The sequence below is a fragment of the Anolis carolinensis genome, unplaced genomic scaffold (assembly GCF_035594765.1).
Source record: "Anolis carolinensis isolate JA03-04 unplaced genomic scaffold, rAnoCar3.1.pri scaffold_7, whole genome shotgun sequence".
NCBI lineage: Eukaryota > Metazoa > Chordata > Lepidosauria > Squamata > Dactyloidae > Anolis > Anolis carolinensis.
In genome coordinates this window covers 15,269,314-15,294,691 of record NW_026943818.1, presented here as the reverse complement: position 1 = coordinate 15,294,691, position 25,378 = coordinate 15,269,314, and the positions used below count along the sequence as shown (strand labels likewise).

General features: G+C 43.2%; 1 protein-coding gene across 1 annotated transcript in view; it reads right to left on the bottom strand.

Moving 5' to 3' along the window:
- Window positions 1–25,378, bottom strand: part of ak8 (adenylate kinase 8) — a 67,147-nt gene that overhangs the window by 1,262 nt on the left and 40,507 nt on the right. Inside the window, exons 10-12 of the mRNA XM_062959188.1 lie at window positions 21,914–22,003; window positions 13,730–13,871; window positions 415–495 (exon numbers count right to left, since the gene is read on the bottom strand). Of these exons, the coding sequence (XP_062815258.1) occupies window positions 415–495; window positions 13,730–13,871; window positions 21,914–22,003 (313 nt within the window). The remainder of the gene's footprint in view (window positions 1–414; window positions 496–13,729; window positions 13,872–21,913; window positions 22,004–25,378) is intronic.

Below are 25,378 nucleotides of genomic sequence, written 5' to 3'. Positions count from 1 at the left end.
GACAAAGGCCATTAATAATAATAATAATAATAATAATAATAATAATAATAATAGAAGACCTGGCTCTGGCTCACGAATGGGACCCTGAAGAAGGAGACAGAAGGCCTGATCCTTGCAGCCCAGGAGCAAGACATCAGGACAAAGGCAATCAAGGCCAAGATCGAAAAATCAGCTGATGACCCAAAATACAGACTGTGCAAGGAAGCTGACGAAACCATGGATCATATCCTCAGCTGCTGTAAGAAAATCGCACAGACAGACTACAAACAGAGGCACAACTATGTCCACCCTCTGATACTACTACTACTACCAACTACTAATCCTACTACTACTAATAGAGGATCCCAACTTTCTCCAGTGGCCAGGTCCACTCTCCAGTAATAAGAATAACAACACCAACAACAAGTCTCTCACCTTTCGCCGGTGATGGGGTCCACCCTGCGGTAAGACAGGCGCTGGACGGCGATGTCAGCTGAGATGCTCAGGAAGAAGACCCTGCAAGGAGGAAAGGGCAAGGGACAGGATTAGCTAATTATTATTATTATTATTATTATTATTATTATTATTATTATTATTATTATTATTATTATTGGGTTGTTGTATGTCTTTCAGGCTGTGTGGCCATGTTCCAGAAGTATTCTCTCCTGATGTTTCGCCCACATCAATGGCAACCTCTGAGGATGCCTGCCATAGATGTGGGCGAAACGTCAGGAGAGAATACTTCTGGAACATGGCCATACAGCCCGAAAGACATACAACAACCCTGTGATCCCGGCCATGAAAGCCTTCAACAACACATTATTATTATTATTATTATTATTATTATTATTATTATTATTTTATTATGACACAGCAAACAAGATAGATATGCTGGATTTCATATCACAAAATCACAAGTCAAACACTTCCCAAGTGTCTAGGACTGTGTGATTATTATTATTATTATTATTATTATTATTATTATTATTATTATTATTATTATTATTATTATTATGCAGAGGTTGGATGCCATCCATGCAATGTTTTGTTGTGCCAGCTGTCAGCTCTAGTTTGTAGTGCGGTTTTCTTGTACTGGTTTTTTGTCTGCTGTGCTTTGAGGAGTTTCTGATTTTTGACTTCAATCCATGCAATGTTTTGTTGTGTCATACAATAAAATAACAATAATAATAATAATAATACAAGAATAAGGGCCTGGCGCCAAAGAGGCTCTGCTCCCTTCTGATGATAATGACGGTGATGCCGCTCCTGCTCCTCCTTCCTCGGCATGACATGATTTGTGAGGCTCAGATCAGATGAAAGCCGTCGCACGCCTTTTGTCGCCGAGGCTCCAAACCCACGAAAAACCACCTTCTGCCTCTTCAGATGTTGCCGAGAGCGATAATGACTCCCGCTCACGTTGCGGGGACTTTTTTTGTTGTATAAAAACACACAGAGAAATTAAAGTAAAGGGGGAAAATAACATACACACAGCTATCTCTCTCTCTCTCTCTCTTCCTCTAAAGCGGAAGATCTCAATGCTGCCAAAGACAGAAGCAGAAGCAGCAGCAGCGGGGAAAAGAGAAGCGCTTCCCGCAGCCTTTCATCCCAAACACTCCAAACATTTTGTTCCTGCTTTGTTTCTGTTGCCCAACAACCGCCGGGAAAACACCGTGATTGTCAGGAAGGAAGAGAGCGGATGGCTGTCGGAGGAAGAGGAAGAAGAGGAGGAAGGAGAGGAAGAAGAAGAGGAAAAGGAAGAAGAGGAAGAAGAGGAGGAAGGAGAGGAATAAGGAGAGGAAGAAGAGGAAGAAAAAGAGGAAAAGGAAGAAGAGGAAGAAGGAAAGGAATAAGGAGAGGAAGAAGAGGAAGAAAAAGAGGAAAAGGAAGAAGAGGAAGAGGAAAGGAAGGAGAGGAAGAAGAGGAAGAAGAAGGAGAGGAGGAAGGAAAGGAAGGAGAGGAAGAAGGAGAAGGAAAGGAAGAAGTAGAGGAAGGAGAGGAAGAAGGAAAAGAAGAAGGAAAGGAAGAAGGAGAGGAAGAAAAGGAAGAAGAGTAAGAAGGAGAGGAAGAAGAGGAAAAAGGAGTGGAGAAGGAAGGAGAGGAAGAAAAGGAAGGAGAGGAAGAAGGAGAATGCTTCCTCGCGATGGTGGAAGGGATAAATGAGAGATGGGAAGGGAAGGAAGGAAGAGGAAGAAGAAGAAGGAGAGGAAGAAGGGAGGGAGAGAGAGAGAAAGCAAGGAAGGAAGGAAGGAAGAGAAAGAAAGAAATAATATTGATCGTGCCAAAGACAAGAAAGGAAGGAAGGAAGGAAGGAAGAGAGGGATAACAAGGACGGAAGAAAGTGAAAGAACGAAAGAAAGAAAGAAAGAGTATTGATCGTGCCAAAGGAAGGAAGGAAGGAAGGAAGGAAGAGAGAGGGAGAAGGAAAGAAATGCCATTAGGAATAGAATGTGTCTTTCTAGGCCTCTTCAGAGCCTCTCCGTGTCTCAAGTGACTGCTGTGATCATTACACTGTAAATAACAACAACAACAACCAACATGGATGGAAGTCAAGAGTAGAAAACTGTGTAAAGTACTAAAGACAAAGAGTGAATTCCGTAGTGAATTCCCAGCAGAAGAGAAAGCTGGCAAATAGAATCGAAAAGTCAAGGGCAGGTCCCAAGCGTAAGAGGCTCTGCAAGGAAGGAGGCGGAAGGACGGACCACACACTCCGCTGACGCAAGAAGCCGAGGCCGGACACAGAATAGAAGACCTGGCTCTGGCTCACGAATATGTAAAGCAAAGTGAAGAACCTGCTTTGATTGAAGTCAAAAATCAGAAACTGCTCATAGCACAGCAGACAAAAAACCAGTACAAGAAAACCGCACTACAAACTAGAGCAGAATCAGTACAAGAAAACCGCACTACAAACTAGAGCTGACAGCTGGCACGACAAAACATTGCATGGAAAGTTCCTTGACAAAATTGAAGGAAAAGCTGATGAGGAGAAGACCTGGCTCTGGCTCACGAATGGGACCCTGAAGAAGGAGACAGAAGGCCTGATCCTCGCAGCCCAGGAGCAAGACATCAGGACAAAGGCAATTAATAATAATAATAATAATAATAATAATAATAATAATAATAGAAGACCTGGCTCTGGCTCACGAATGGGACCCTGAAGAAGGAGACAGAAGGCCTGATCCTTGCAGCCCACGAGCAAGACATCAGGACAAAGGCAAGTAATAATAATAATAATAATAATAATAATAATAATAATAATAGAAGACCTGGCTCTGGCTCACGAATGGGACCCTGAAGAAGGAGACAGAAGGCCTGATCCTTGCAGCCCAGGAGCAAGACATCAGGACAAAGGCAATTAATAATAATAATAATAATAATAATAATAATAATAATAGAAGACCTGGCTCTGGCTCACGAATGGGACCCTGAAGAAGGAGACGGAAGGCCTGATCCTTGCAGCCCAGGAGCAAGACATCAGAACAAAGGCAATTAATAATAATAATAATAATAATAATAATAATAATAATAGAAGACCTGGCTCTGGCTCACGAATGGGACCCTGAAGAAGGAGACAGAAGGCCTGATCCTTGCAGCCCAGGAGCAAGACATCAGGACAAAGGCCATTCATAATAATAATAATAATAATAATAATAATAATAATAATAATAATAATAATAGAAGACCTGGCTCTGGCTCACGAATGGGACCCTGAAGAAGGAGACAGAAGGCCTGATCCTTGCAGCCCAGGAGCAAGACATCAGGACAAAGGCAATTCAGGCCAAGATCGAAAAATCAGCTGATGACCCAAAATGCAGACTGTGCAAGGAAACCGACGAAATCATGGATCATATCCTCAGCTGCTGTAAGAAAATCGCACAGACAGACTACAAACAGAGGCCCAAATGATCCATTAGAACTTATGCCTCAAGTCCCACCTGCCAGCAGCAAAGAACTGGTGGGATCACAAACCTGCAAAAGTCTTGGAAAATGAGCACGCAAAGATACTGTGGGACTTCCGAATCCAGACTGACAAAGTTCTGGAACACAACACACCAGACATCACAGTTGTGGAAAAGAACAAGGTTTGGATCATTGATGTCGCCATCCCAGGTGACAGTCGCATTGACGAAAAACAACAGGAAAAACTCAGCCGCTTTCAGGACCTCAAGATTGAACTGCAAAGACTCTGACAGAAACCAGTGCAGGTGGTCCCGGTGGTGATGGGCACACTGGGTGCCGTGCCAAAAGATCTCAGCCGGCATTTGGAAACAATAGACATTGACAAAATCACGATCTGCCAACTGCAAAAGGCCACCCAACTGGGATCTGCACGCATCATCTGAAAATACATCACACAGTCCTAGACACTTGGGAAGTATTCGACTTGTGGTTTTGTGATACGAAATCCAGCATGTCTATCTTGTTTGCTGTGTCATAATAATAATAATAATAATAATAATAATAATAATACATCACACAGTCCTAGACACTTGGAAAGTGTTTGACTTGTGGTTTTGTGATACGAAATCCAGCATGTCTATCTTGTTTGCTGTGTCATAATAATAATAATAATAATAATAATAATAATAATAATAATAATAATAATAATAATAATAGCCTGTCTCCTAAGAGTCTTTTTGGGTTTTAAGCACCATAACCTTTTACTATAATTACACTGTTAATAATAATATTATAATAATAATACTTTTTCTTTCTCCTTCTTTCTTAAACTTTTCTATAATGTCCGCACTCTTTCGTTGTATATATATTTAGAAAATCTTTAATAAAAAGTATTTATTAAATAATAATAATAATAGTAATAATAATATTCTAGGCTCCTCTTGACCGCTTCAGTGCGATATTCCCACATTTCCCGCAACCCAAAACGGCCCTTTTGCGGAGAGTTAATGCTCCTAAACAGGCTAACGAGTTTTCCCATTAACGTGTTCCCGTGATGATGATGATAATGATAACGATGATGGAGACGGGCGGGCGGAGGAGACGCAACGCAAAGCGCCGATGATGATGACGAGGTGTCACTTTCCGCGTCCCGTTTCCTAATAGTTTTGTCTCCGTCCCCGTTCACTCGTTCACTCGTTCCCTGTTTCGTTCCCTCCTTCCGCCATTGAGAGCCTGTCAGGCAACGGGAGCCCTTTCCTCCGCCCGTCCCTAATGGGCTCCGCGCAAATAAACCCGATTAAATATTGATGGCGGCTGGTATTAATTAAGAGGGAGGGAGCCGCCCGTCAAGCCCGGAGAACGAGCGAGCGAGCGAGCGAACGAGCGGAGGCCTCGCAATCAAGGGCTAAAGGGTTCCCAAAAAGGGTGCTGAATATTTTATGAATATTTGTCATAAGACAGAAATAATAACCACCGCGCAGAGCTATTAGGATTAATATTTATGCTGCCGGGCATGAAATATTCATGCGGGATGGGGGGGGGGGGTCTTATAAGGGGGGGGGGGGTCTCTGCAGCGCCACGAGTTTAAAGGCGGAGGGATGACAAGGAGAGAAGAAGGAGGAGAAGAAGAAGGAGCGAAGGAAGGAGAAAGACCCCCGGGCGGATGACAGCGCCTGACAGCCCCTCGCAGCGCCCACGGGGGGGGGGGCACGAGGAAGACCCCCGGGAACGAGGGAACGAAGGAACCGACGGACAGGCGAAGAAACCGACAAACCAACAGAAGGACAGACGAATGGACGAAGGAATGACCGGGTGAATGGACGGAAGGATGAAGGGATGAAGGAACGAATGAATGGACAGATGGACAAAGGAATGAAGGAACAAATGGATGAAGGAATTAATGGATGAATGAACGGACAGATGGACAAAGGAATGAAGGAACTAACAAGCAAATGAACAGACGAATGAATGGACTTAGGAATGAATGGATGGATGGATGGATGGAAGGATGAAGGAATGAAGGAACAAGTGGATGAAGGAAGGAATGAGCAGATGGACAGATGGATGAACAAACTGACAAACGAACAGACCGAAGGACAGACGAATGGATGAAGGAATGACCGGGTGAATGGACGGAAGGATGAAGGAATGAAGGAACGAATGAATGGACAGATGGACAAAGGAATGAAGGAACAAATGAATGGACAGATGGACAAAGGAATGAATGAATGGATGGACGGAAGGATGAAGGAATGAAGGAACAAATGGATGAAGGAATTAATGAATGAATGAACGGACAGATGGACAAAGGAATGAAGGAACTAACAAGCAAATGAACAGACGAATGAATGGACTTAGGAATGAATGGATGGATGGATGGAAGGATGAAGGAATGAAGGAACAAATGAATGGACAGATGGACAAAGGAATGAATGAATGGATGGACGGAAGGATGAAGGAATGAAGGAACAAATGGATGAAGGAATGAAGGAATGAATGAATGGACAGATGGACAAAGGAATGAAGGAACTAACAAGCAAATGAACAGACGAATGAACGGACTTAGGAATGAATGGATGGATGGATGAATGGACGGAAGGATGAAGGAACGAATGAACAAGTGGATGAAGGAAGGAATGAGCAGATGGACAGATGGATGAACAAACTGACAAATGAACAGACCGAAGGACAGACGAATGGATGAAGGAATGAACGGGTGAATGGACAGATGGACAAAGGAAGGAAGGAACAAAGAAGCAAATGAACAGACGAATGAATGGACTTAGGAATGAATGAATGGATGGATGGAAGGATGAAGGAATGAATGAACAAATGAACAGACGAATGAATGGACTTAGGAATTAATGAATGGATGGATGGAAGGATGAAAGAATGAACAGGTGAACAAATGGATGGATGAATGAATGAATGAATGAATGGACAGATGGACAAAAGAATGAAGGAACAAACAAACAAATGAACACACGAATGAACGGACTTAGGAATGAATGAATGGACGGATGGATGGAAGGATGAAGGAATGAAGGAACGAATGAACAAATGAACAGACGAATGGACTTAGGAATGAATGGATGGATGGATGGAAGGATGAAGGAATGAAGGAAAAAATGAACAAATGGACAAAGGAAGGAAGGAAGGAATGGGCGTACGGACGGACGGCGAACGATTCCTTCCTTCCTTCTTTTAGTCCTTCCTTCCTTCCTTCCTTCCTTCCTTCCTTCCTTCCTTCCTTCCTTCCTTCCTTCCTTCCTTCCTTCCTTCCTTCCTTCCTTCCTTCTTCTCTTAGTCCTTCCTTCCTTCCTTCTTTCCATTCTTCTTTCCTCCCTTCACTCCCCCCCTTTTCCGCAGGGCTGCCAAGTGCTATCGCTTCCAGGTAATCGGAGCGCCCGTTAATTAATAAACCTGTCAGATTAATTGTCCCGCTCTGGACATCCTCCTCCTCCTCCTCCTCCTCCTCTGGGGGGAACCCGACACCCGGCTCCGCCGCCCCCCCTTTCGCCCCTTTTGCCCCGATCGCTTCCAGCTCAATTAACTTAATGCCATGCAAATGAGCAGCTCTCTCTCTGCCCCTCGGCCGCCCAAATGTTAATAGCATAATGGGGCCTTCAGTCAGGTAATTAGACACGATGCCTTCCATTAGTCTTACAAGGCTAATTATTGTAGATGGGAGGAAGAGGAGGAGGAGGAGGAGGAGGAGGAGGAGGAAGAAAGCAAATGCGGACAAAAGAGCAACAAGGGAAAACATCCCTCCCGTGAGGGTCAAGCAGGGGCAGGAAGGCAGGCAGGCGAGGAAGAGGAGGAGGAGGAGGAGGAGGAGCGGTCAAGCCAAGACAATGGACAAAACCCACTTGACCAAGGCCAACCGGAGGGCAGCGAAAAAGCAGGGGAGGGATAAATGATAATAATAATAATTATTATTTTATTATAATTTTGATTGAAGTCAAAAATCAGAAACTCCTCAAAGCACAGCAGACAAAACACCAGTACAAGAAAACCGCACTACAAACTAGAGTAGAATCAGTACAAGAAAACCGCACTACAAACTAGAGTAGAATCAGTACAAGAAAGCCGCACTACAAACTAGAGTAGAATCAGTACAAGAAAACCGCACTACAAACTAGAGCTGACAGCTGGCACAACAAAACATTGCATGGAAAGTTCCTTGACAAAATGGAAGGAAAAGCTGATAAGGAGAAGACCTGGCTCTGGCTCACGAATGGGACCCTGAAGAAGGAGACAGAAGGCCTGATCCTTGCAGCCCAGGAGCAAGACATCAGGAGAAATGCAAATAATAATAATAATAATAATAATAATAATAATAATAATGGCCATCTGTCAGGAGGGATGATGATAATAATAATAATAATAATAATCAGTACAAGAAAACCGCACTTCAAACTAGAGCTGACAGCTGGCACTACAAAACATGGCATGGAAAGTTCCTTGACAAAATTGAAGGAAAAGCTGAGAAGGAGAAGACCTGGCTCTGGCTCACAAATGGGACCCTGAAGAAGGAGACAGAAGGCCTGATCCTTGCAGCCCAGGAGCAAGACATCAGGACAAAGGCAATCAAGGCCAAGATCCAAAAATCAGCTGATGACCCAAAATGCAGACTGTGCAAGGAAACCGACGAAACCATGGATCATATCCTCAGCTGCTGTAAGAAAATTGCACAGACAGACTACAAACAGAGGCACAACCATGTGGCCCAAATGATTCATTGGAACTTATGCCTTAAGTAAAGAACTGGTGGGATCACAAACCTGCAAAAGTCTTGGAAAATGAGCACGCAAAGATACTGTGGGACTTCCGAATCCGGACTGACAAAGTTCTGGAACACAACACACCAGACATCACAGTTGTGGAAAAGAAAAAGGTTTGGATCATTGATGTCACCATCCCAGGTGAAAAACAACAGGAAAAACTCAGCCGCTCTCAGGACCTCAAGATGGAACTTCAAAGACTCTGGCAGAAGACAGTGCAGGTGGTCCCGGTGGTGATGGGCACACTGGGTGCCGTGCCAAAAGATCTCAGCCGGCATTTGGAAACAATAGACATTGACAAAATCACGATCTGCCAACTGCAAAAGGCCACCCTGCTGGGATCTGCAGCATCATCCGAAAATACATCACACAGTCCTAGACACTTGGGAAGGGCTCAACTTGTGATTTTGTGATACGAAATCCAGCATGTCTATCTTGTTTGCTGTGTCATAATAAAATAATAATAATAATAATAATAATAATAATAATAATACATCACACAGTCCTAGACACTTGGGAAGGGTTTGGGTTAGGGGCTGGACTAAATGGCCTTTGGGTGACCCTCCCAACTCTAAGATCCTATGACATAAGCATAGGCATACAAATAACTATATCCATGTAGGAGGATGGACTGGATGGCCCCTGGGTGCCCCTTCCCAAGGATCCCTCTGGGCTGCTCGTTGGAAGCGGCAGGCGTGGATGAATGTCAGGCGTGGCGTGCTGATGGGGAGCTGTGTTAGCTGAGTGGAGGGGCTAAAGCCCAGGCGCTCCAGGCTGCGCACGGAAAGAGCTGCCGGTAATGGAGTTATTAACCTCTGGCAGCAACAGCGGCCCCGGCGCCGGCTCCCATTAACGGCCTGTTTATTATCCTTAATCCACCCTGGAAATCGTCAGATGAGATCGGGGCCTTCCATCAGCGCATCGTTTGCGGGGTCACCGCGGGGTCTAAATGCGCCGCGTACGTTGGAGGAGCGGGACTGCATCTCTCACGCGCTCCTGGCGGAGATCGGGCTGGGCGGACATCTGTCGGGAGGGATCGGATGGGGCTTGGCTTGGCCTGGATGGCCTCTGGGGGTCCCTTCCAACTCTAGGATCCTCGTTTTCTATAATGATGATGATGATGATGATGATGATGACGACAACAACAACAACAACAACAACAACAACAACAGTAGTAGTACAGGCTGGGCGGCCATCTGTCGGGAAGGATTGGATGGTGCTTGGCTTGGCCTAAATCGTCAGATGAGATCGGGGCCTTCCATCAGCGCATCGTTTGCGGGGTCACCGCGGGGTCTAAATGCGCCGCGCACGTTCGAGGAGCGGGACTGCATTTCTCACGCGCTCCTGGCGGAGATCGGGCTGGGCGGACATCTGTCGGGAGGGATCGGATGGGGCTTGGCTTGGCCTGGATGGCCTCCGAGGGTCCCTTCCAACTCTAGGATCCTCGTTTTCTATAATAATGATGATGATGATGATGATGATGACAACAACAACAACAACAATAGTAGTAGTACAGGCTGGGAGGCCATCTGTTGGGAGGGATCGGATGGTGCTTGGCTTGCCTAGATGGCCTCCGAGGGTCCCTTCCAACTCTAGAATCCTCATTTTCTATAATAATGATGATGATGATGATGATAATGACGACGACGACAACAACAACAACAACAACAGTAGTAGTACAGGCTGGGCGGCCATCTGTCGGGAAGGATTGGATGGTGCTTGGCTTGGCCTAGATGGCCTCCGAGGATCCCTTCCAACTCTAGAACCCTCATTTTCTGTAATGATGATGATGATGATGATGACGACAACAACAACAATAATAGTAGTAGTAGTACAGGCTGGGCGGCCATCTGTCGGGAGGGATCGAATGATGCTTGGCTTGATCTAGATGGCCTCTGAGGGTCCCTTCCAACTCTAGGATCCTAATTTTCTATAATAATGATAATGATAATGCAGGGGCTGGATGGCCATCTGTCAGGAAAGATCAGATAGTGCTTTCCCCAACAGATGCCATCCAGTCTCACAGACATTAACAGGTCCATGGGTTATGAAATCAAAGGCTTCTCTAGAGTTGGAAGGGACCCTTCGAGGCCATTGTAATGAAGTATGAATTTTTGGTTTACAGAGGTTATGTTTAATTGTGTGTTTGTGTTTTAAAAGGGTAAGTATTACAGTTATTGCATCTCAGCACTGAGGCTGGTTGCCATGGAGAAGTAGGCGGAGCCAACTGCCGTTTTGTTGAAAAACGTGCAGTTTAAAAAAGAGATTCAGTCTGTGCTCTGAGGAGGCACAGGGAAGATCGATCCAGGTTTGAGGGGATCAAGGAGACTCAATTGTTCATTTTGAGACGGTTTTAAATAAGTTGGGTGACTTATTTAATGTAGTCTGTGTCCTGGTAAGGAACAGAGAATCTGTGATCGTATATCACAGGGGTGACTGCGGTTTAAAAGTAGCAGAGGAAGAAGTTCTAACTACTCATTCATACAATACTCATTCTAGTATTGTAACTGTTAATAAAAGTGCCTCTAAATGAGAAACAACATTGTAACCACTAAGCTTTGTGCCTGAATAAACTTGTTATTGTTCCTCCAACATCTAAGCCAAGTTGCATATATTATAAACTAGTCCAACCCGATTCCTGCCGTAAAGGAAGACACCATCTAAACCCTCCCGACAGATGGCCATCCGCGGAGAAAGACTCAAAACCACGAAACCCAGGGAATAAAGCCTGTCCCTGTGGACCGGGACGATCGTTATGGTGAGGATTGCTATATTATTATAAAGTTTTACGGCCCCATTTGTTCTTCTCCGAGGCTCCTTCTTTTCCCTGCCATCCGTCATCCATCGCAAGGCTTGCTTCATCTGTCATAATCCAATCCAGAGGTAATTTAGTATTATTATTGCTATTATTATTATTATTTGCCGCAGGTTTACGAGGCGGAGGTTTGTGAGCGGAACCATTGACGGCCGTAATTCTGCCCCAGAGAGCGAGAGACGGACGGAGTTATACTAATAATAAACGTGATCGATGTATATGTAAATGTCTTCCAATCAAAATAGAAAGAGAAGGGAAAGGCGCCATGATTCATACCTTTATTACGGATTTCCCAGCATTGCCTTCTCCCTTGTGTCTGAAACACTGCTTTATGGCCTCCGAGGAAGAGATTTACGGACTGGCTTCCTCTTCACCAGGCTCTATTATTACTATTATTAGGCTTATTATTATTATTATCATTATTATCTGTCCCAAAAAAGGACTCAAAGTGGCTCACAGTATAGCCGATACCATACAATGTAAAACTTAATAATATACAAACGTTAAAACTCTCCTTCACATTATTATTATTATTATTATTATTATTATTATTATTATTATCATCATTATTATTATATTATTGTTATTATTATTGACACAACGACATTGTATGACACAGCAAACAAGATAGATATGCTGGATTTCGTTTCACAAAATCACAAGTCGAACACTTCCCAAGTGTCTTGGACTGTGTGATGTATTATTATTATTATTATTATTATTATTATTATTATTTTTCCAAAAAAAGGACTCAAAGTGGCTCACAGTATAGCCGATACCATACAATATAAAACTTAATAATATACAAACGTTAAAACTCTCCTTCACATTATTATTATTATTATTATTATTATTAGTATCATCATTATTATTATATTATTGTTATTATTATTGACACAACGACATTGTATGACACAGCAAACAAGGTAGATATGCTGGATTTCGTTTCACAAAATCACAAGTCGAACACTTCCCAAGTGTCTTGGACTGTGTGATGTATTATTATTATTATTATTATTATTATTATTATTATTATTATTTTTCCAAAAAAAGGACTCAAAGTGGCTCACCGTATAGCCGATACCATACAATGTAAAACTTAAAAATATACAAACGTTAAAACTCTCCTTCATATTATTATTATTATTATTATTATTATTATTATTATTATTATTATTATTATTATTCCAATAATGCCGGCTGAGACCTTTTGGCACGGCACCCAGTGTGCTTTTTGGAAATGGACCAACAAACATAATAATAATAATAAATAACAACAACAACAACAACGGCTCTACTGCTGGCACTGGAAGCTTCTGACCTGCGAAACTGCTACAGCATTGCTGTTTTGAAATGCTTTTTGGAAATGGCCCAACAAACGTAACAACAACAACAACAACAACAACAACAACAACAACAACAACAACAATGGCTCTACTGCTGGAACTGGAAGCTTCTGACCTGCCAGACTGCTACAGCGTTGCTGTTTTGAAATGCTTTTTGGAAATGGCCCAACAAACGTAATAATAACAACAACAACAACAACAACAACAACGACTCTACTGCTGGCACTGGAAGCTTCTGACCTGCTAGACTGCTACAGCGTTGCCGTTTTGAAATGCTTTTTGGAAATGGCCCAACAAATGTAACAACAACAACAACAACAACAACAACAATGGCTCTATTGCTGGCACTGGAAGCTTCTGACCTGCCAGACTGCTACAGCGTTGCCGTTTTGAAATGCTTTTTGGAAATGGCCCAACAAATGTAACAACAACAACAACAACAACAACGGCTCTACTGCTGGCACTGGAAGCTTCTGACCTGCCAGACTGCTACAGCGTTGCCGTTTTGAAATGCTTTTTGGAAATGGCCCAACAAATGTAACAACAACAACAACAACAACAACGGCTCTACTGCTGGCACTGGAAGCTTCTGACCTGCCAGACTGCTACAGCGTTGCCGTTTTGAAATGCTTTTTGGAAATGGCCCAACAAATGTAACAACAACAACAATGGCTCTATTGCTGGCAATGGAAGCTTCTGACCTGCCAGACTGCTACAGCGTTGCTGTTTTGAAATGCTTTTTGGAAATGACCCCAAACAAAGTTAATAATACTAATAATGATGACTCTGCCGTTGGCACCGGAAGCTTCTGATCTGCCGGACTGCCTTTTTTGTTCTCCCGTGAGCATGGAGAGGGGCAAGATGCAACCCGAGAGACAGAGACACAGAGATAGCCGCTGGCGGCTCACCTGTTTGGGCGAATGTCTGCGAGGAGCATGGCGCGGGCCTGGTCCTCGTCCCGGGGGAAGCCGTGGAGCACCCACCCGCGCACGTGGCACTCCCACTGGTTCAGCCTCTGCGAGAGCATCCGCAGCACCATGTTGTCCGCCACTGCAAGAGAGGCCGCGGGAGAAAGGCGTCAGGAGAGGAAGCAAGTCCCGGGAGATCCCTCCCGACAGATGGCCGTCCAGCCGTAGGTGGAGGACCATAGGTAGATATGACTGTGATCATCTATATATATAAAAAGGTAATGAAATTTCGGCCGAGGACAAAAGAACAAAACGACACATCCCAGAAACACTCAACTTGGCAGCACAACCCCTCATCCACGCCTCTACGTTCATACAACAAAAAGAAAAGAAAAATAAAGTCCTAATTAGAGGGAGAGGAAGAATTGTTTTTATCCAATTGCTGCCAGTTGGAAGGCTAAGCTCCGCCCACTTGGTCTCCTAGCAACCCACTCAGCCCAGGGGACAGGCAGAGTTAGGCCTCACTTAGGCCTCTTCCACACTGCCTATAAAATACAGATTATCCAGTTCATATAATCCAGTTCAAATCAAACTGGATTATATGGCAGGGTAGTCTCAAGGCCCTTCCACACAGCTATATAACCCATTTATAATGGACTTCATGTCCACCTTAACTACCACCAATTCCTCAATACTTTATTCCCCATACCACCAGACTTTGCCACAGCAACGCGTGGCCGGGCACAGCTAATATATATATATATATATATACACACACACACACACACACACATATACCGTATACACTTGAGTATAAACCAACCTGAATATAAGCCAAGGCACCTAATTTGACCACAAGAAAACTGGGAAAACATTGACTCCAGTATAAGCCAAGGGTGGTCAATTTCAGAAATGAAAATAGATACCAATAAAATGACATTAATTGAGGCATCCGTAGGTTAAATGTTTTTGAATACAGTAGAGTCTCACTTATCCAACACTAACTTATCCAACGTTCTGGACTATCCAACGCATTTTTGTGCATATGGCACTTTATCACTGCTACTTATTTCCATGATACAGCCCTTTATGAAACCTGTCCCCACTGGGTTGCTTTTAATTACTCTGATTTTATCTGCTTGGATTTTAATGTATTTGTCCATTATTTTATTTTGTGTATTGTCGGAATGTTTTAAGTTTATGTTAAATACAGTAGAGTCTCACTTATCCAACATAAACGGGCCGGCAGAATGTTGGATAAGCGAATATGTTGGATAATAAGGAGAGAGTAAGAAAAAGCCTATTAAACATCAAAATAGGTTATGATTTTACAAATTAAGCACCAAAACATCATGTTAGACAACAAATTTGACAGAAAAAGTAGTTCATTACACAGTAATGCTATGTAGTAATTACTGTATTTATTTCCAATATTTCTACCCCGCCCTTCTCCCCGAATTTACGAATTTAGCACTAAAAAATATCACGATTTATTGAAAACATTGACTACAAAAATGTGTTGGATAATCCAGAACGTTGGATAAGTGCATGTTGGATAAGTGAGACTCTACTGTATGTTGTTGTTGTTCGGGCTTGTCCCTGTTGTGAGCCGCCCCGAGTCCCTTCGGGGAGATGGGGCGGGATATAAAAATAAAGTTTATTTATTATTATTATTTTTGTAGTCAATGTTTTCAATACAGAACAAGGAAATAACATATACTAACTACCACCAATTCCTCAATACTTCATTTCCCATACCACCACACTTTGCCACAGCAACACGTGGCCGGGCACAGCTGGGATAATATAAGATTCCTTATACGATTAATTAATAGGTTGAACTATCTGCCCATCCTACTACAGGATTTTCTGCCACTACTACTTTGCACTTTATGGACTACTTTGACTGAGAAATTACCTCGCCTATATTGATATATTCTACACTTTGGCCCAGATCCTTGTTTTAGTCTCCTGTTTTTAACATTTTATGCTGTATGTTGATTTTTTATGATGGTTTTATTGATATTGATGTTTTACTGTTGGAATAATTGTTTTATCGTTTTATTGCTGTATGTTTCGGGCTCGGTCCCCATGTGAGCCGCTCCGAGTCCCCACTGGGGAGATGGGGCGGGGTATAAAAATAAAGTTATTATTATTATTATTATTATTATTATTATTGACACAACGACGTTGTATGACACAGCAAACAAGATAGATATGCTGGGTTTCGTTTCACAAAATCACAAGTCGAACACTTTCCAAGTGTCTAGGACGGTGTGATGTATTATTATTATTATTATTATTATTATTATTATTATTATTATTGTACGACACAGCAAACAAGATAGATATGCTGGATTTCGTATCACAAAACCACAAGTTGAACACTTCCCAAGTGTCTAGGACTGTGTGATGTATTATTATTATTATTATTATTATTATTATTATCATTATTATTATGACACAGCAAACAAGATAAATATGCTAGATTTCGTATCACAAAACCACAAGTCCCAAGTGTCTAGGACTGTGTGATGTATATTATTATTATTATTATTATTATTATTATTATTATTATTATTATTATTATTATTATTATTATTGTATGACACAGCAAACAAGATAGACATGCTGGATTTCGTTTCACAAAACCACAAGTCGAACACTTCCCAAGCGTCTAGGACTGTGTGATGTATTTTCGGATGATGCTGCAGATCCCAGTAAGGTGGCCTTTTGCAGTTGGCAGATCGTAATTTTGTCAGTCTATTGTTTCCAAATGCCGGCTGAGATCTTTTGGCACGGCACCCAGTGTGCCCATCACCACCGGGACCACTTGCACTGGTTTCTGCCAGAGTCTTTGAAGTTCCATCTTGAGGTCCTGATAGCGGCTGAGTTTTTCCTGTTGTTATTATTATTATTATTATTATTATTATTATTATTATTATTATTATTCCTCTCCCATTTTCTGGCCTCAGCCCTGTGAGTTTGGCGAGTCGGATGTTTGGACCTTGAGGGTGGCTAGCTGTTGTTGCTGCCTTGCATCTTTCTCCACCTGCCTCTGGATAGATTTGCCTTTGATTTTGGTGCAGAGACAGACAGAGAGAGAGAGACAGAGAGGGAGGCATGTGGGGCTGGCCCTTCCCTGCCAAGGGTCCTCCTTTCTCCCCTCCCCTGTCTTCTCACCCCTTTCTCCTTTTCATGCCCCTCTTTGAAGGGGCTTCTGAGGCCTCCTTCCCGCACACCCACCCACCGTGGTGCCCGTGGCTCCGGATCCCTGCCGAAGCCTATCATCCTCACTGTCTGTCGGGGAGCATGGCGCATGGCTTGGGGCACAGCGGCCCCTGGTGGCAGAGTCCAGGTAAAGCCGGCATGGCCTCTCCTCTCCCGTCCAGGTAAACCAGGCCGAGAGAGAGAGAGAGAGAGAGAGAGAGAGAGAGAGAGAGAGAGAGAGAGAGAGAGAGAGAGAGAGAGAAGGAGCGAAAAGAGAGCAAAAGAGGGGAAGAAAGGGGAAAAGGGAGAGAAAAAGAAAAGAGAGAGGAGAAAGAAGAGAAAACAGAGACAGAGAGAGAGAGATCAAGATAGAGGAGAAAAGAGAGAAAGGGAGGAGAAAAAGAGAGACAGAAAGAAAAACAAACAGAGAGAGAGAAGAGAAGGAGTGAAAAGAGAGGAAGAAAGTGTGTTTTTACAATAGTTTGTTTTACTATATTTTGTATTACTAGCTGTGCCCGGCCACGCGTTGCTGTGGCTAGGACTTTATTTTTCTTTTCTTTTTGTTGTATGAACGTAGAGGCCTGGATGAGAGGTTGTGCTGTCAATTTTCGAGGTTGTGGGGCATTTAGTTTAGTTGTTTTGTCCGGCGCCGTGATTCCATTACCCTTTTATATATACAGTAGAGTCTCACTTATCCAACACGCACTTATCCAACATTCTGGATTATCCAACGCATTTTTGTAGTCAATGTTTTCAATACATTGTGATATTTTGGTGCTAAATTCGTAAATACAATGATTACTACATAGCATTCCTGCGTATTGAACTACTTTTTCTGTCAAATTTGTTGTATAACATGATGTTTTGGTGCTTAATTTGTAAAATCATAACCTAATTTGATGTTTAATAGGCTTTTCCTTAATGCCTCCTTATTATCCAACATATTCACTTGTCCAACATTCTGCCGGCCCGTTTATGTTGGATAAGTGAGACTCTACTGTATAGATATTATGTGGCATTAATCTTGCCATTATGTAAGACCGCTCTGGGTCCCCCTGGGGGAGAAGAGCAGTATATAAAATAAATAAATAAAATAAATAAATAAATAGGAAGAAAAAAAGAAAAGAGAGAGGAGAAAGAAAGAAAGAAAAAACAGAGAGAGAGAGAGAGAGAGAGAGAGAGATCAAGAAAGAGGAGAGAAGAGAGAAAGGGAGGAGAAAAAGAAACAGAAAGAAAAACAAACAGAGAGGAGAGGAGTGAAAAGAGAGCAAAAGAGAGGAAGAAAGGGAAAAAGGGAGAGAGAAAGAAAAGAGAGGAGAAAGAAAGAAAGAGAAAACAGAGAGAGATCAAGAAAGAGAAGAGAAGAGAGAAAGGGAGGAGAAAAAGAGACAGAAAGAAACACAAACAAAGAAGAGTGGAGTGAAAAGAGAGCAAAAGAGAGGAAGAAAGGGGAAAAGGAAGAGAAAAAGAAAAGAGAGAGGAGAAAGAACGAAAGAGAAAACAGAGAGAGATCAAGAAAGAGGAGAGAAGAGAGAAAGGGAGGAGAAAAAGAGACAGAAAGAAAAAAAGGAAGGGGAGAGAGAGAAGAGGAAAGAAAAGTGAGCAAAAGAAAGGGAAAAGGGAGAGAAAAAGAGTGAAAGAAAGAAGGGGAGGAAGGAAGGAAGGAGAGAGAAAGAAAAGAGGAGAAAGAAATAAAGAAAGAGAAAAGAGAGAGAGATCAAGAAAGAGGAGAGAAGAGAGAGAGGAGAAAAAGAGAGACAGAAAGAAACATAGACAAGAGAGAGAAGGAGTGAAAAGAGAGCAAAAGAGAGGAAGAAAGGAAAAAAGGAAGAGAAAAAGAAAAGAGGAGAGAAAGAAAGAAAAACAGAGAGAGAGATCAAGAAAGAGGAGAGAAGAGAGAAAGGGAGGAAAAAAAGAGAGACAGAAAGAAAAAAGGAAGGGGAGAGAGAGAAGAGGAAAGAAAAGAGAGCAAAAGAGAGGAAGAAAAGGGAAAAGGGAGAGAAAAAGAGAGAAAGAAAGAAGGGAAGGGAGGAAGGAAGGAAGGAGAGAGAAAGAAAGAGAGGAGAAAGAAATAAAGAAAGAGAAAAGAGAGAGAGATCAAGAAAGAGGAGAGAAGAGAGAAAGGAAGAAGAAAAAGAGAGACAGAAAGAAAAACAAACAAAGAAGAAAGGAGTGCAAAGAGAGCAAAAGAGAGGAAGAAAGGGGGAAAGGGAGAGAGAAAGCAAGCAAGGGAGCGCAATGGGGAGGAGTGTGGGGCTGCTTCAGACTTCTCAGCGAAGTGAGTCCGAGCCCGTTTCTCATCTGCTATTTGGATAAGAGGGATCTCCTCTCTCTCTTCCTTCTTTCCTTCCTTCCCTCCCTCCTCCGTCTTCTTCTCCCTTCAATAATAATACTAATACTAATAATAAAGGCCGTGAGAGCTCGCTCGCTCGCTCAGGCTCACGGCGGGGCCCCTGCCGCTTGTGAAAAATTAAACTCGACGGATTCAAACTGTCCTATTTCCACATCAAAGGCGGAGGCGCACGGCGCGCTTCCCAACTTAGCTTCAAACGCCCGGGAGCCGAAAGTTTCCTTGGAAGAAAAAGAAGAAGAAGAAGAAGAAGGAGAAGGAGAAGAAGAAGGAGCCCCACGGAGGGCCTCGCCTCCCTCCTAATTATGCCCCCGTGGGTTGATTAATCCGCTCCTGCATTATTTACACGGCTCCGCCAAGGAGAACAAACACCAAAAAACGGCAGGCCGTTCCCCCAAAGGAGACGGCAAAGGAACCGACAAGGAAGGAAGAAGAGAACGAAGGAAGAAACTCTCTCGCCCGTAACCGACTCTTCCCACCGGGACTCGCCTATAGCTATCTACTTATGTGTGTCTTTGGATGGCACTTGCGGAGAGAGAGACCGGGATGTCTATCCAACTATTCCCATAGCGACCCTCCTATATATCTATCTATATAAAAGGGTGATGGTGTCGCGGCGACGCACAAAACAACAAAACTACAGGCCCCCCCAACCTCGAAATTTGACAACACAACCCATCATCCACGGCTCTAGGTTGATACCACAAAAAGCAAAGAAAAATAAAGTCCTAATTAGAGAGAGAGGAATAATTGCTTTTATCCAATTGCTGCCAGTTAGAAGGCTAAGCTCCTCCAACTTGGTCTCCTAGCAACCCAATAAAAAAAAATAAAAAACACTAAAAAATAATTAAAAACACTAAAAAAATTAATACAATAAAATACTATAATAGAAAATAACTAAAAATAGTACAAGAAAATAGTAAAATATAATAAATAAAAAGATAACTTACAATAAAAATTAAAAAATACAAATAACGTCAAATAAAAATTACACAACAATTTTTAATCAATACCACCACCACTTTGCCACAGCAACGCGTGGCCGGGCACAGCTAGTATCTATATATATATAAAAGGGTAATGGTGTCGCGGCACCGGGCAAAACAACAAAACTACAGGCCTCCCTTTAGAAAATTGACAACACAACCCCTCATCCAAAAACCCAAAAACCGGAATGCACCCCTTTGTGACCCACCTTGATTGACACTAAACAGCCTTGCAGCTTCAAAGCCAGGCTGCCTGCTAGGCCACAGCAAAAAACAAAACAAAACAAAAAAAACCCCACTTCAGTGTGAATTTTAAACCATTGTGTAGAAGGGGCCTCATACAATCCTGTTCCAGGCAAATCATATAACATTATCAATATAATGTATAATAATTACTGTGCTCTAATAACAATACGCAACAATATAATCTCTAAAATCACGACACTAAATAAACAACAACACTCAGAACACAGGGGAATTCCACACAGGAAACAACCAGGCCCAGCTAACACCTCCCAACAAAGGATTCCCTCACGCAGGAAGCAGCCAGGCTTGGAAGCTACAAGACCATTCAGTGCTAAACAACTTAAATAATCCCACCCAGCTAACACGTCCCAGTAAAGGATTCTTCCAAGTACTAACCAGGCAGACCTTGAAGCTGCAGGCCTATTCAATGCTAATCAAGGAGATCCATGGCAACACCTGCCTCAACCAGACAAGAGTTCTTTCTACCACACTGCACGTTATTCCACACATATATCAACCCCTTTGTGGCCCACCTTGATTAACACTGAACAGCCTTGCAGCTTCAAAGCCAGACTTTGGAAACCACGAGGCTACTCATTCAACCTGGCCTAGCAAGGATACCCTATGTAGAAAACGGCCAGGCTTTGAAGCAGCCAGGCTATTCACTACAATTCCAATTGGCCACAGCAACGCGTGGCAGGGCACAGCTAGTCTATACAGTAGAGTCTCACTTATCCAACACTCGCTTATCCAACGTTCTGGATTATCCAACGCATTTTTGTAGTCAATGTTTTCAATACATCGTGATATTTTGGTGCTAAATTCGTAAATACAGTAATTACTACATAGCATTACTGCGTATTGAACTACTTTTTCTGTCAAATTTGTTGTCTAACATGATGTTTTGGTGCTTAATTTGTAAAATCATAACCTAATTTGATGTTTAATAGGCTTTTCCTTAATCTCTCCTTATTATCCAACATATTCGCTTATCCAACGTTCTGCCGGCCCGTTTACGTTGGATAAGTGAGACTCTACTGTATATATAAAAGGGTAATGTGCGTTTTTCCCATGAAGTAAACAACAAAACCACTGGACCAAATCACACCAAATTTGGCCACACAAGACAGAGTCATTCAATCTGTGTCTTTCAGTAAAAAAAACCTAGAAAAATAAAGTCCAAATTACAGAGGACGAGGAAGAGCCGTTCTCCCCCTGGCTGCCAGTCAGAAGGGTAGTCCCCTGCCTCCTTTAGGCCCCACCCATAGATCGAATAGCCATCAAAGTCCAGGCCATCCCTGAGCTACTACCATTCGCAAATGACTCCTAGTGAAGAACCACGGGGCTGAAGGCACAGGAAAGGAGGAGCCTCCCCCCCCGCCCCCCGCTTACCTGGCCACCCGTTGTCCAGGTAGGGCTTCATGAGTTCCCCCAGCTTGGAGCCGTCGGCCACCTCCTCCTTGATCATTTGCCCGCAGCAAACTGGGAGGAAGGAGAAGACAAGAGGAACCCGGTTAAGGCTTCAGGAGAGAAGGCCATGAAGGCCGCGGGGTCGGAGGAACAAGGGGGCTGGCCATCTGTCGGGAGGCTCGGATTGTGTCCTCCTGCCTGGTAGAAGGGGATTGGGAGGGTCTCTTCCAACTCTAGGATTCTATCATCCATCCATCCATCTAGCTCTCGTAACTATCATATCCATAACCATCTGCTTTATGGCTGGATGGGCCTCTGTCAGGAGGGCTCGGATTGTGTCCTCCTGCCTGGTAGAAGGGGATTGGGAGCGTCTCTTCCAACTCTAGGATTCTATCATCCATCCATCCATCCATCTCTCGTAACTATCATATCCATAACCATCTGTCTTATGGCTGGATGGGCCTCTGTCGGGAGGGCTCGGATTGTGTCCTCCTGCCTGGTAGAAGGGGATTGGGAGGGTCTCTTCCAACTCTAGGATTCTATCATCCATCCATCTATCTATCTCTCGTAACTATCATATCCATAACCATCTGTCTTATGGCTGGATGGGCCTCTGTCGGGAGGGATCGGATTGTGTTCTCCTGCCTGGTAGAAGGGGATTGGGAGGGTCTCTTCCAACTCTAGGATTCTATCATCCATCCATCTATCTATCTCTCGTAACTATCATATCCATAACCATCTGTCTTATGGCTGGATGGGCCTCTGTCGGGAGGGATCGGATTGTGTTCTCCTGCCTGGTAGAAGGGGATTGGGAGGGTCTCTTCCAACTCTAGGATTCTATCATCCATCCATCTATCTATCTCTCGTAACTATCATATCCATAACCATCTGTCTTATGGCTGGATGGGCCTCTGTCGGGAGGGATCGGATTGTGTCCTGTTGCCTGGTAGAAGGGGATTGGGAGCGTCTTTTCCAACTCTAGGATTCTATCATCCCTCCATCTCTCAATCTATCTATCTATCTATCTATCTCTTGATCTCTCGTATCTATTGTATCCACGGCCATCTATCGAATTCCCCGCTCGTGTCCTCAGCTCTTCCCCCTTCTGGCGGCAAAAATTTACTGGGGCAGACCTTTTCAAACTCATTTATCTATATGAGATATGCCTAGATTTCAATGGGGATTATGTGAGATTGTAGTTTTGGGTTGTGTCTTTCAGCTGCATATGGTAAATGATTTCTCCTATACTATATAAGTGTGATGAAAGCTGTAAAGATTGGAGACCCTAGACTGCATCCCAGTAAAAACACTGGTCAAGACATTTTTTCGTCAGACATGATTTTTGGTGGACTAGATGAATTATAATCCTAGATGTTAGTTTATAATTATGACTATCCAGATATCTTTAGAAGCCCAAAAGCTTCATATTAAACTATGTATGGTGTTAATAAATACCTATTAAATGCAAACCAATCGATTTAATTTAATAATTATGACCACCTGCTAACACTTGATGCCCAAGACTACAATGGAACTCAATTGACAGACCCTGTCTTTTAGACTCGAACATGCCTATCTGTATTTTATACGTGTTTTATGAATGTCTGATGTAATTTAATAACTTTTTAATTGATTCGCAATGTATTGTACAATTTTATATATGTGTTTTATTGTAAGCCGCCCTGAGTCCCCTACTGGGTGAGATGGGCGGGATATAAATATTGAAATAAATAAATAAATAAATAAATACTTTGTCCTTTTTAAAATCCAAAACGTAACCTACTTTGTGGATAGCCCTCGTACATTGGAACCAATATCAAACTTGGATAACTTTTGTGTTAGAGCTGTTGCTCCTTTTCGTTTTGTCTGGTACTGCCAAACTGAGCTTTGTACAGGGAACTTTAATAATACTATATGCTATTTGGACATATTTTCTTTGTACATCGACCATCTTGTGTTTGTGTAGATACTTTGCAAGTATTTTGTATAGTAGTATACTATTATACCAGCCCCGGTGGCGAAGTGAGTTAAAGCGCTGAGCTGCTGAACTTGCAGACCGAAAGGTCCCAGGTTCAAACCCTGTGAGCAGCCGCTGTTAGCTCCAGCTCCTGCCAGCCTAGCAGTTCGAAAATATGCCAATGTGAGTAGATCAATAGGTACCGCTCCGGCGGGAAGGTAACGGCGCTCCATGCAGTCATGCCTATGGCCACATGACCTTGGAGGTGTCTACGGACAACGCCGGCTCTTCGGCTTAGAAATGGAGATGAGCACCAACCCCCAGAGGGTGAGTAGATCAATAGGTACTGCTCTGGCGGGAAGGTAACGGCGCTCCATGCAGTCCTGCCAGTGGCCACATGACCTTGGAGGTGTCTACGGACAACGCCGGCTCTTCGGCTTAGAAATGGAGATGAGCACCAACCCCCAGAGGGTGAGTAGATCAATAGGTACTGCTCTGGCGGGAAGGTAACGGCGCTCCATGCAGTCATGTCAGTGGCCACATGACCTTGGAGGTGTCTACGGACAACGCTGGCTCTTTGGCTTAGAAATGGAGATGAGCATTGACCCCAGAGTCGGTCACGACTGGACTTAACGTCAGGGGAAACCTTTACCTTATATTATTATTATCATTAATAACAACACAATTCTATCTATCTATCTATATTATTTTTATAATCAGTAAGAGCACTATGTAACATAATTAATGTTAGAGCATAGTCCCTGGTCAATGTCATTTCCTAATTGGTTCCTAATTGGTTCTCCATGCAGTCATGCCAGTGGCCACATGACCTTGGAGGAGTCTACGGACAACGCCGGCTCTTCGGCTTAGAAATGGAGATGAGCACCAACCTCCAGAGTCAGACATGACTGGACTTAACTGTTAATGTGGGATTTGTGTATAGGTAGTGTTTAAATGAAATTAGTGTCTAGCATGGATTGCATCATCCAGGAAATGCTATAGTGTGTAAAGAGTTAATTTGGTAAGAAGCTGTATTGACCTTGGATATGTGGCTGGAGCCAGAGAGGAGTGTCCAGACTACAAGTGTGTTTGTATCATTGCTGATTGCATCAGATGAGATCTGTTTCTGCCTGCTGAGAAGATCTGTGCTGTTTGTCTAGATTGAAAGTCTTATGTCCATTGTCTGCAAGTCTGTTTGTCTTGTCAAGTAAAATTTTGTAAATACTTTTACATCGTCTCCGACGTTCCTTCGTTCTGCGCTCCACTGACGTCATTCACCTGCTGCTACGCTGCGCGCATTACTCTGACAATTGGTTATGGGCCCAGCACGCTTCCGGTCATTCCCTTGGAGTAAACAACCAAACCACTGGACCAAATCACACCAAATTTGGCCACAAAAGACAGAGTCACCCAATCTATGTCATTCCACCTGTTGAGGAGTTACGAAGGTGGAGATGTTGAAGAGTTTGAGGGAAAGAATGCAACCTTGT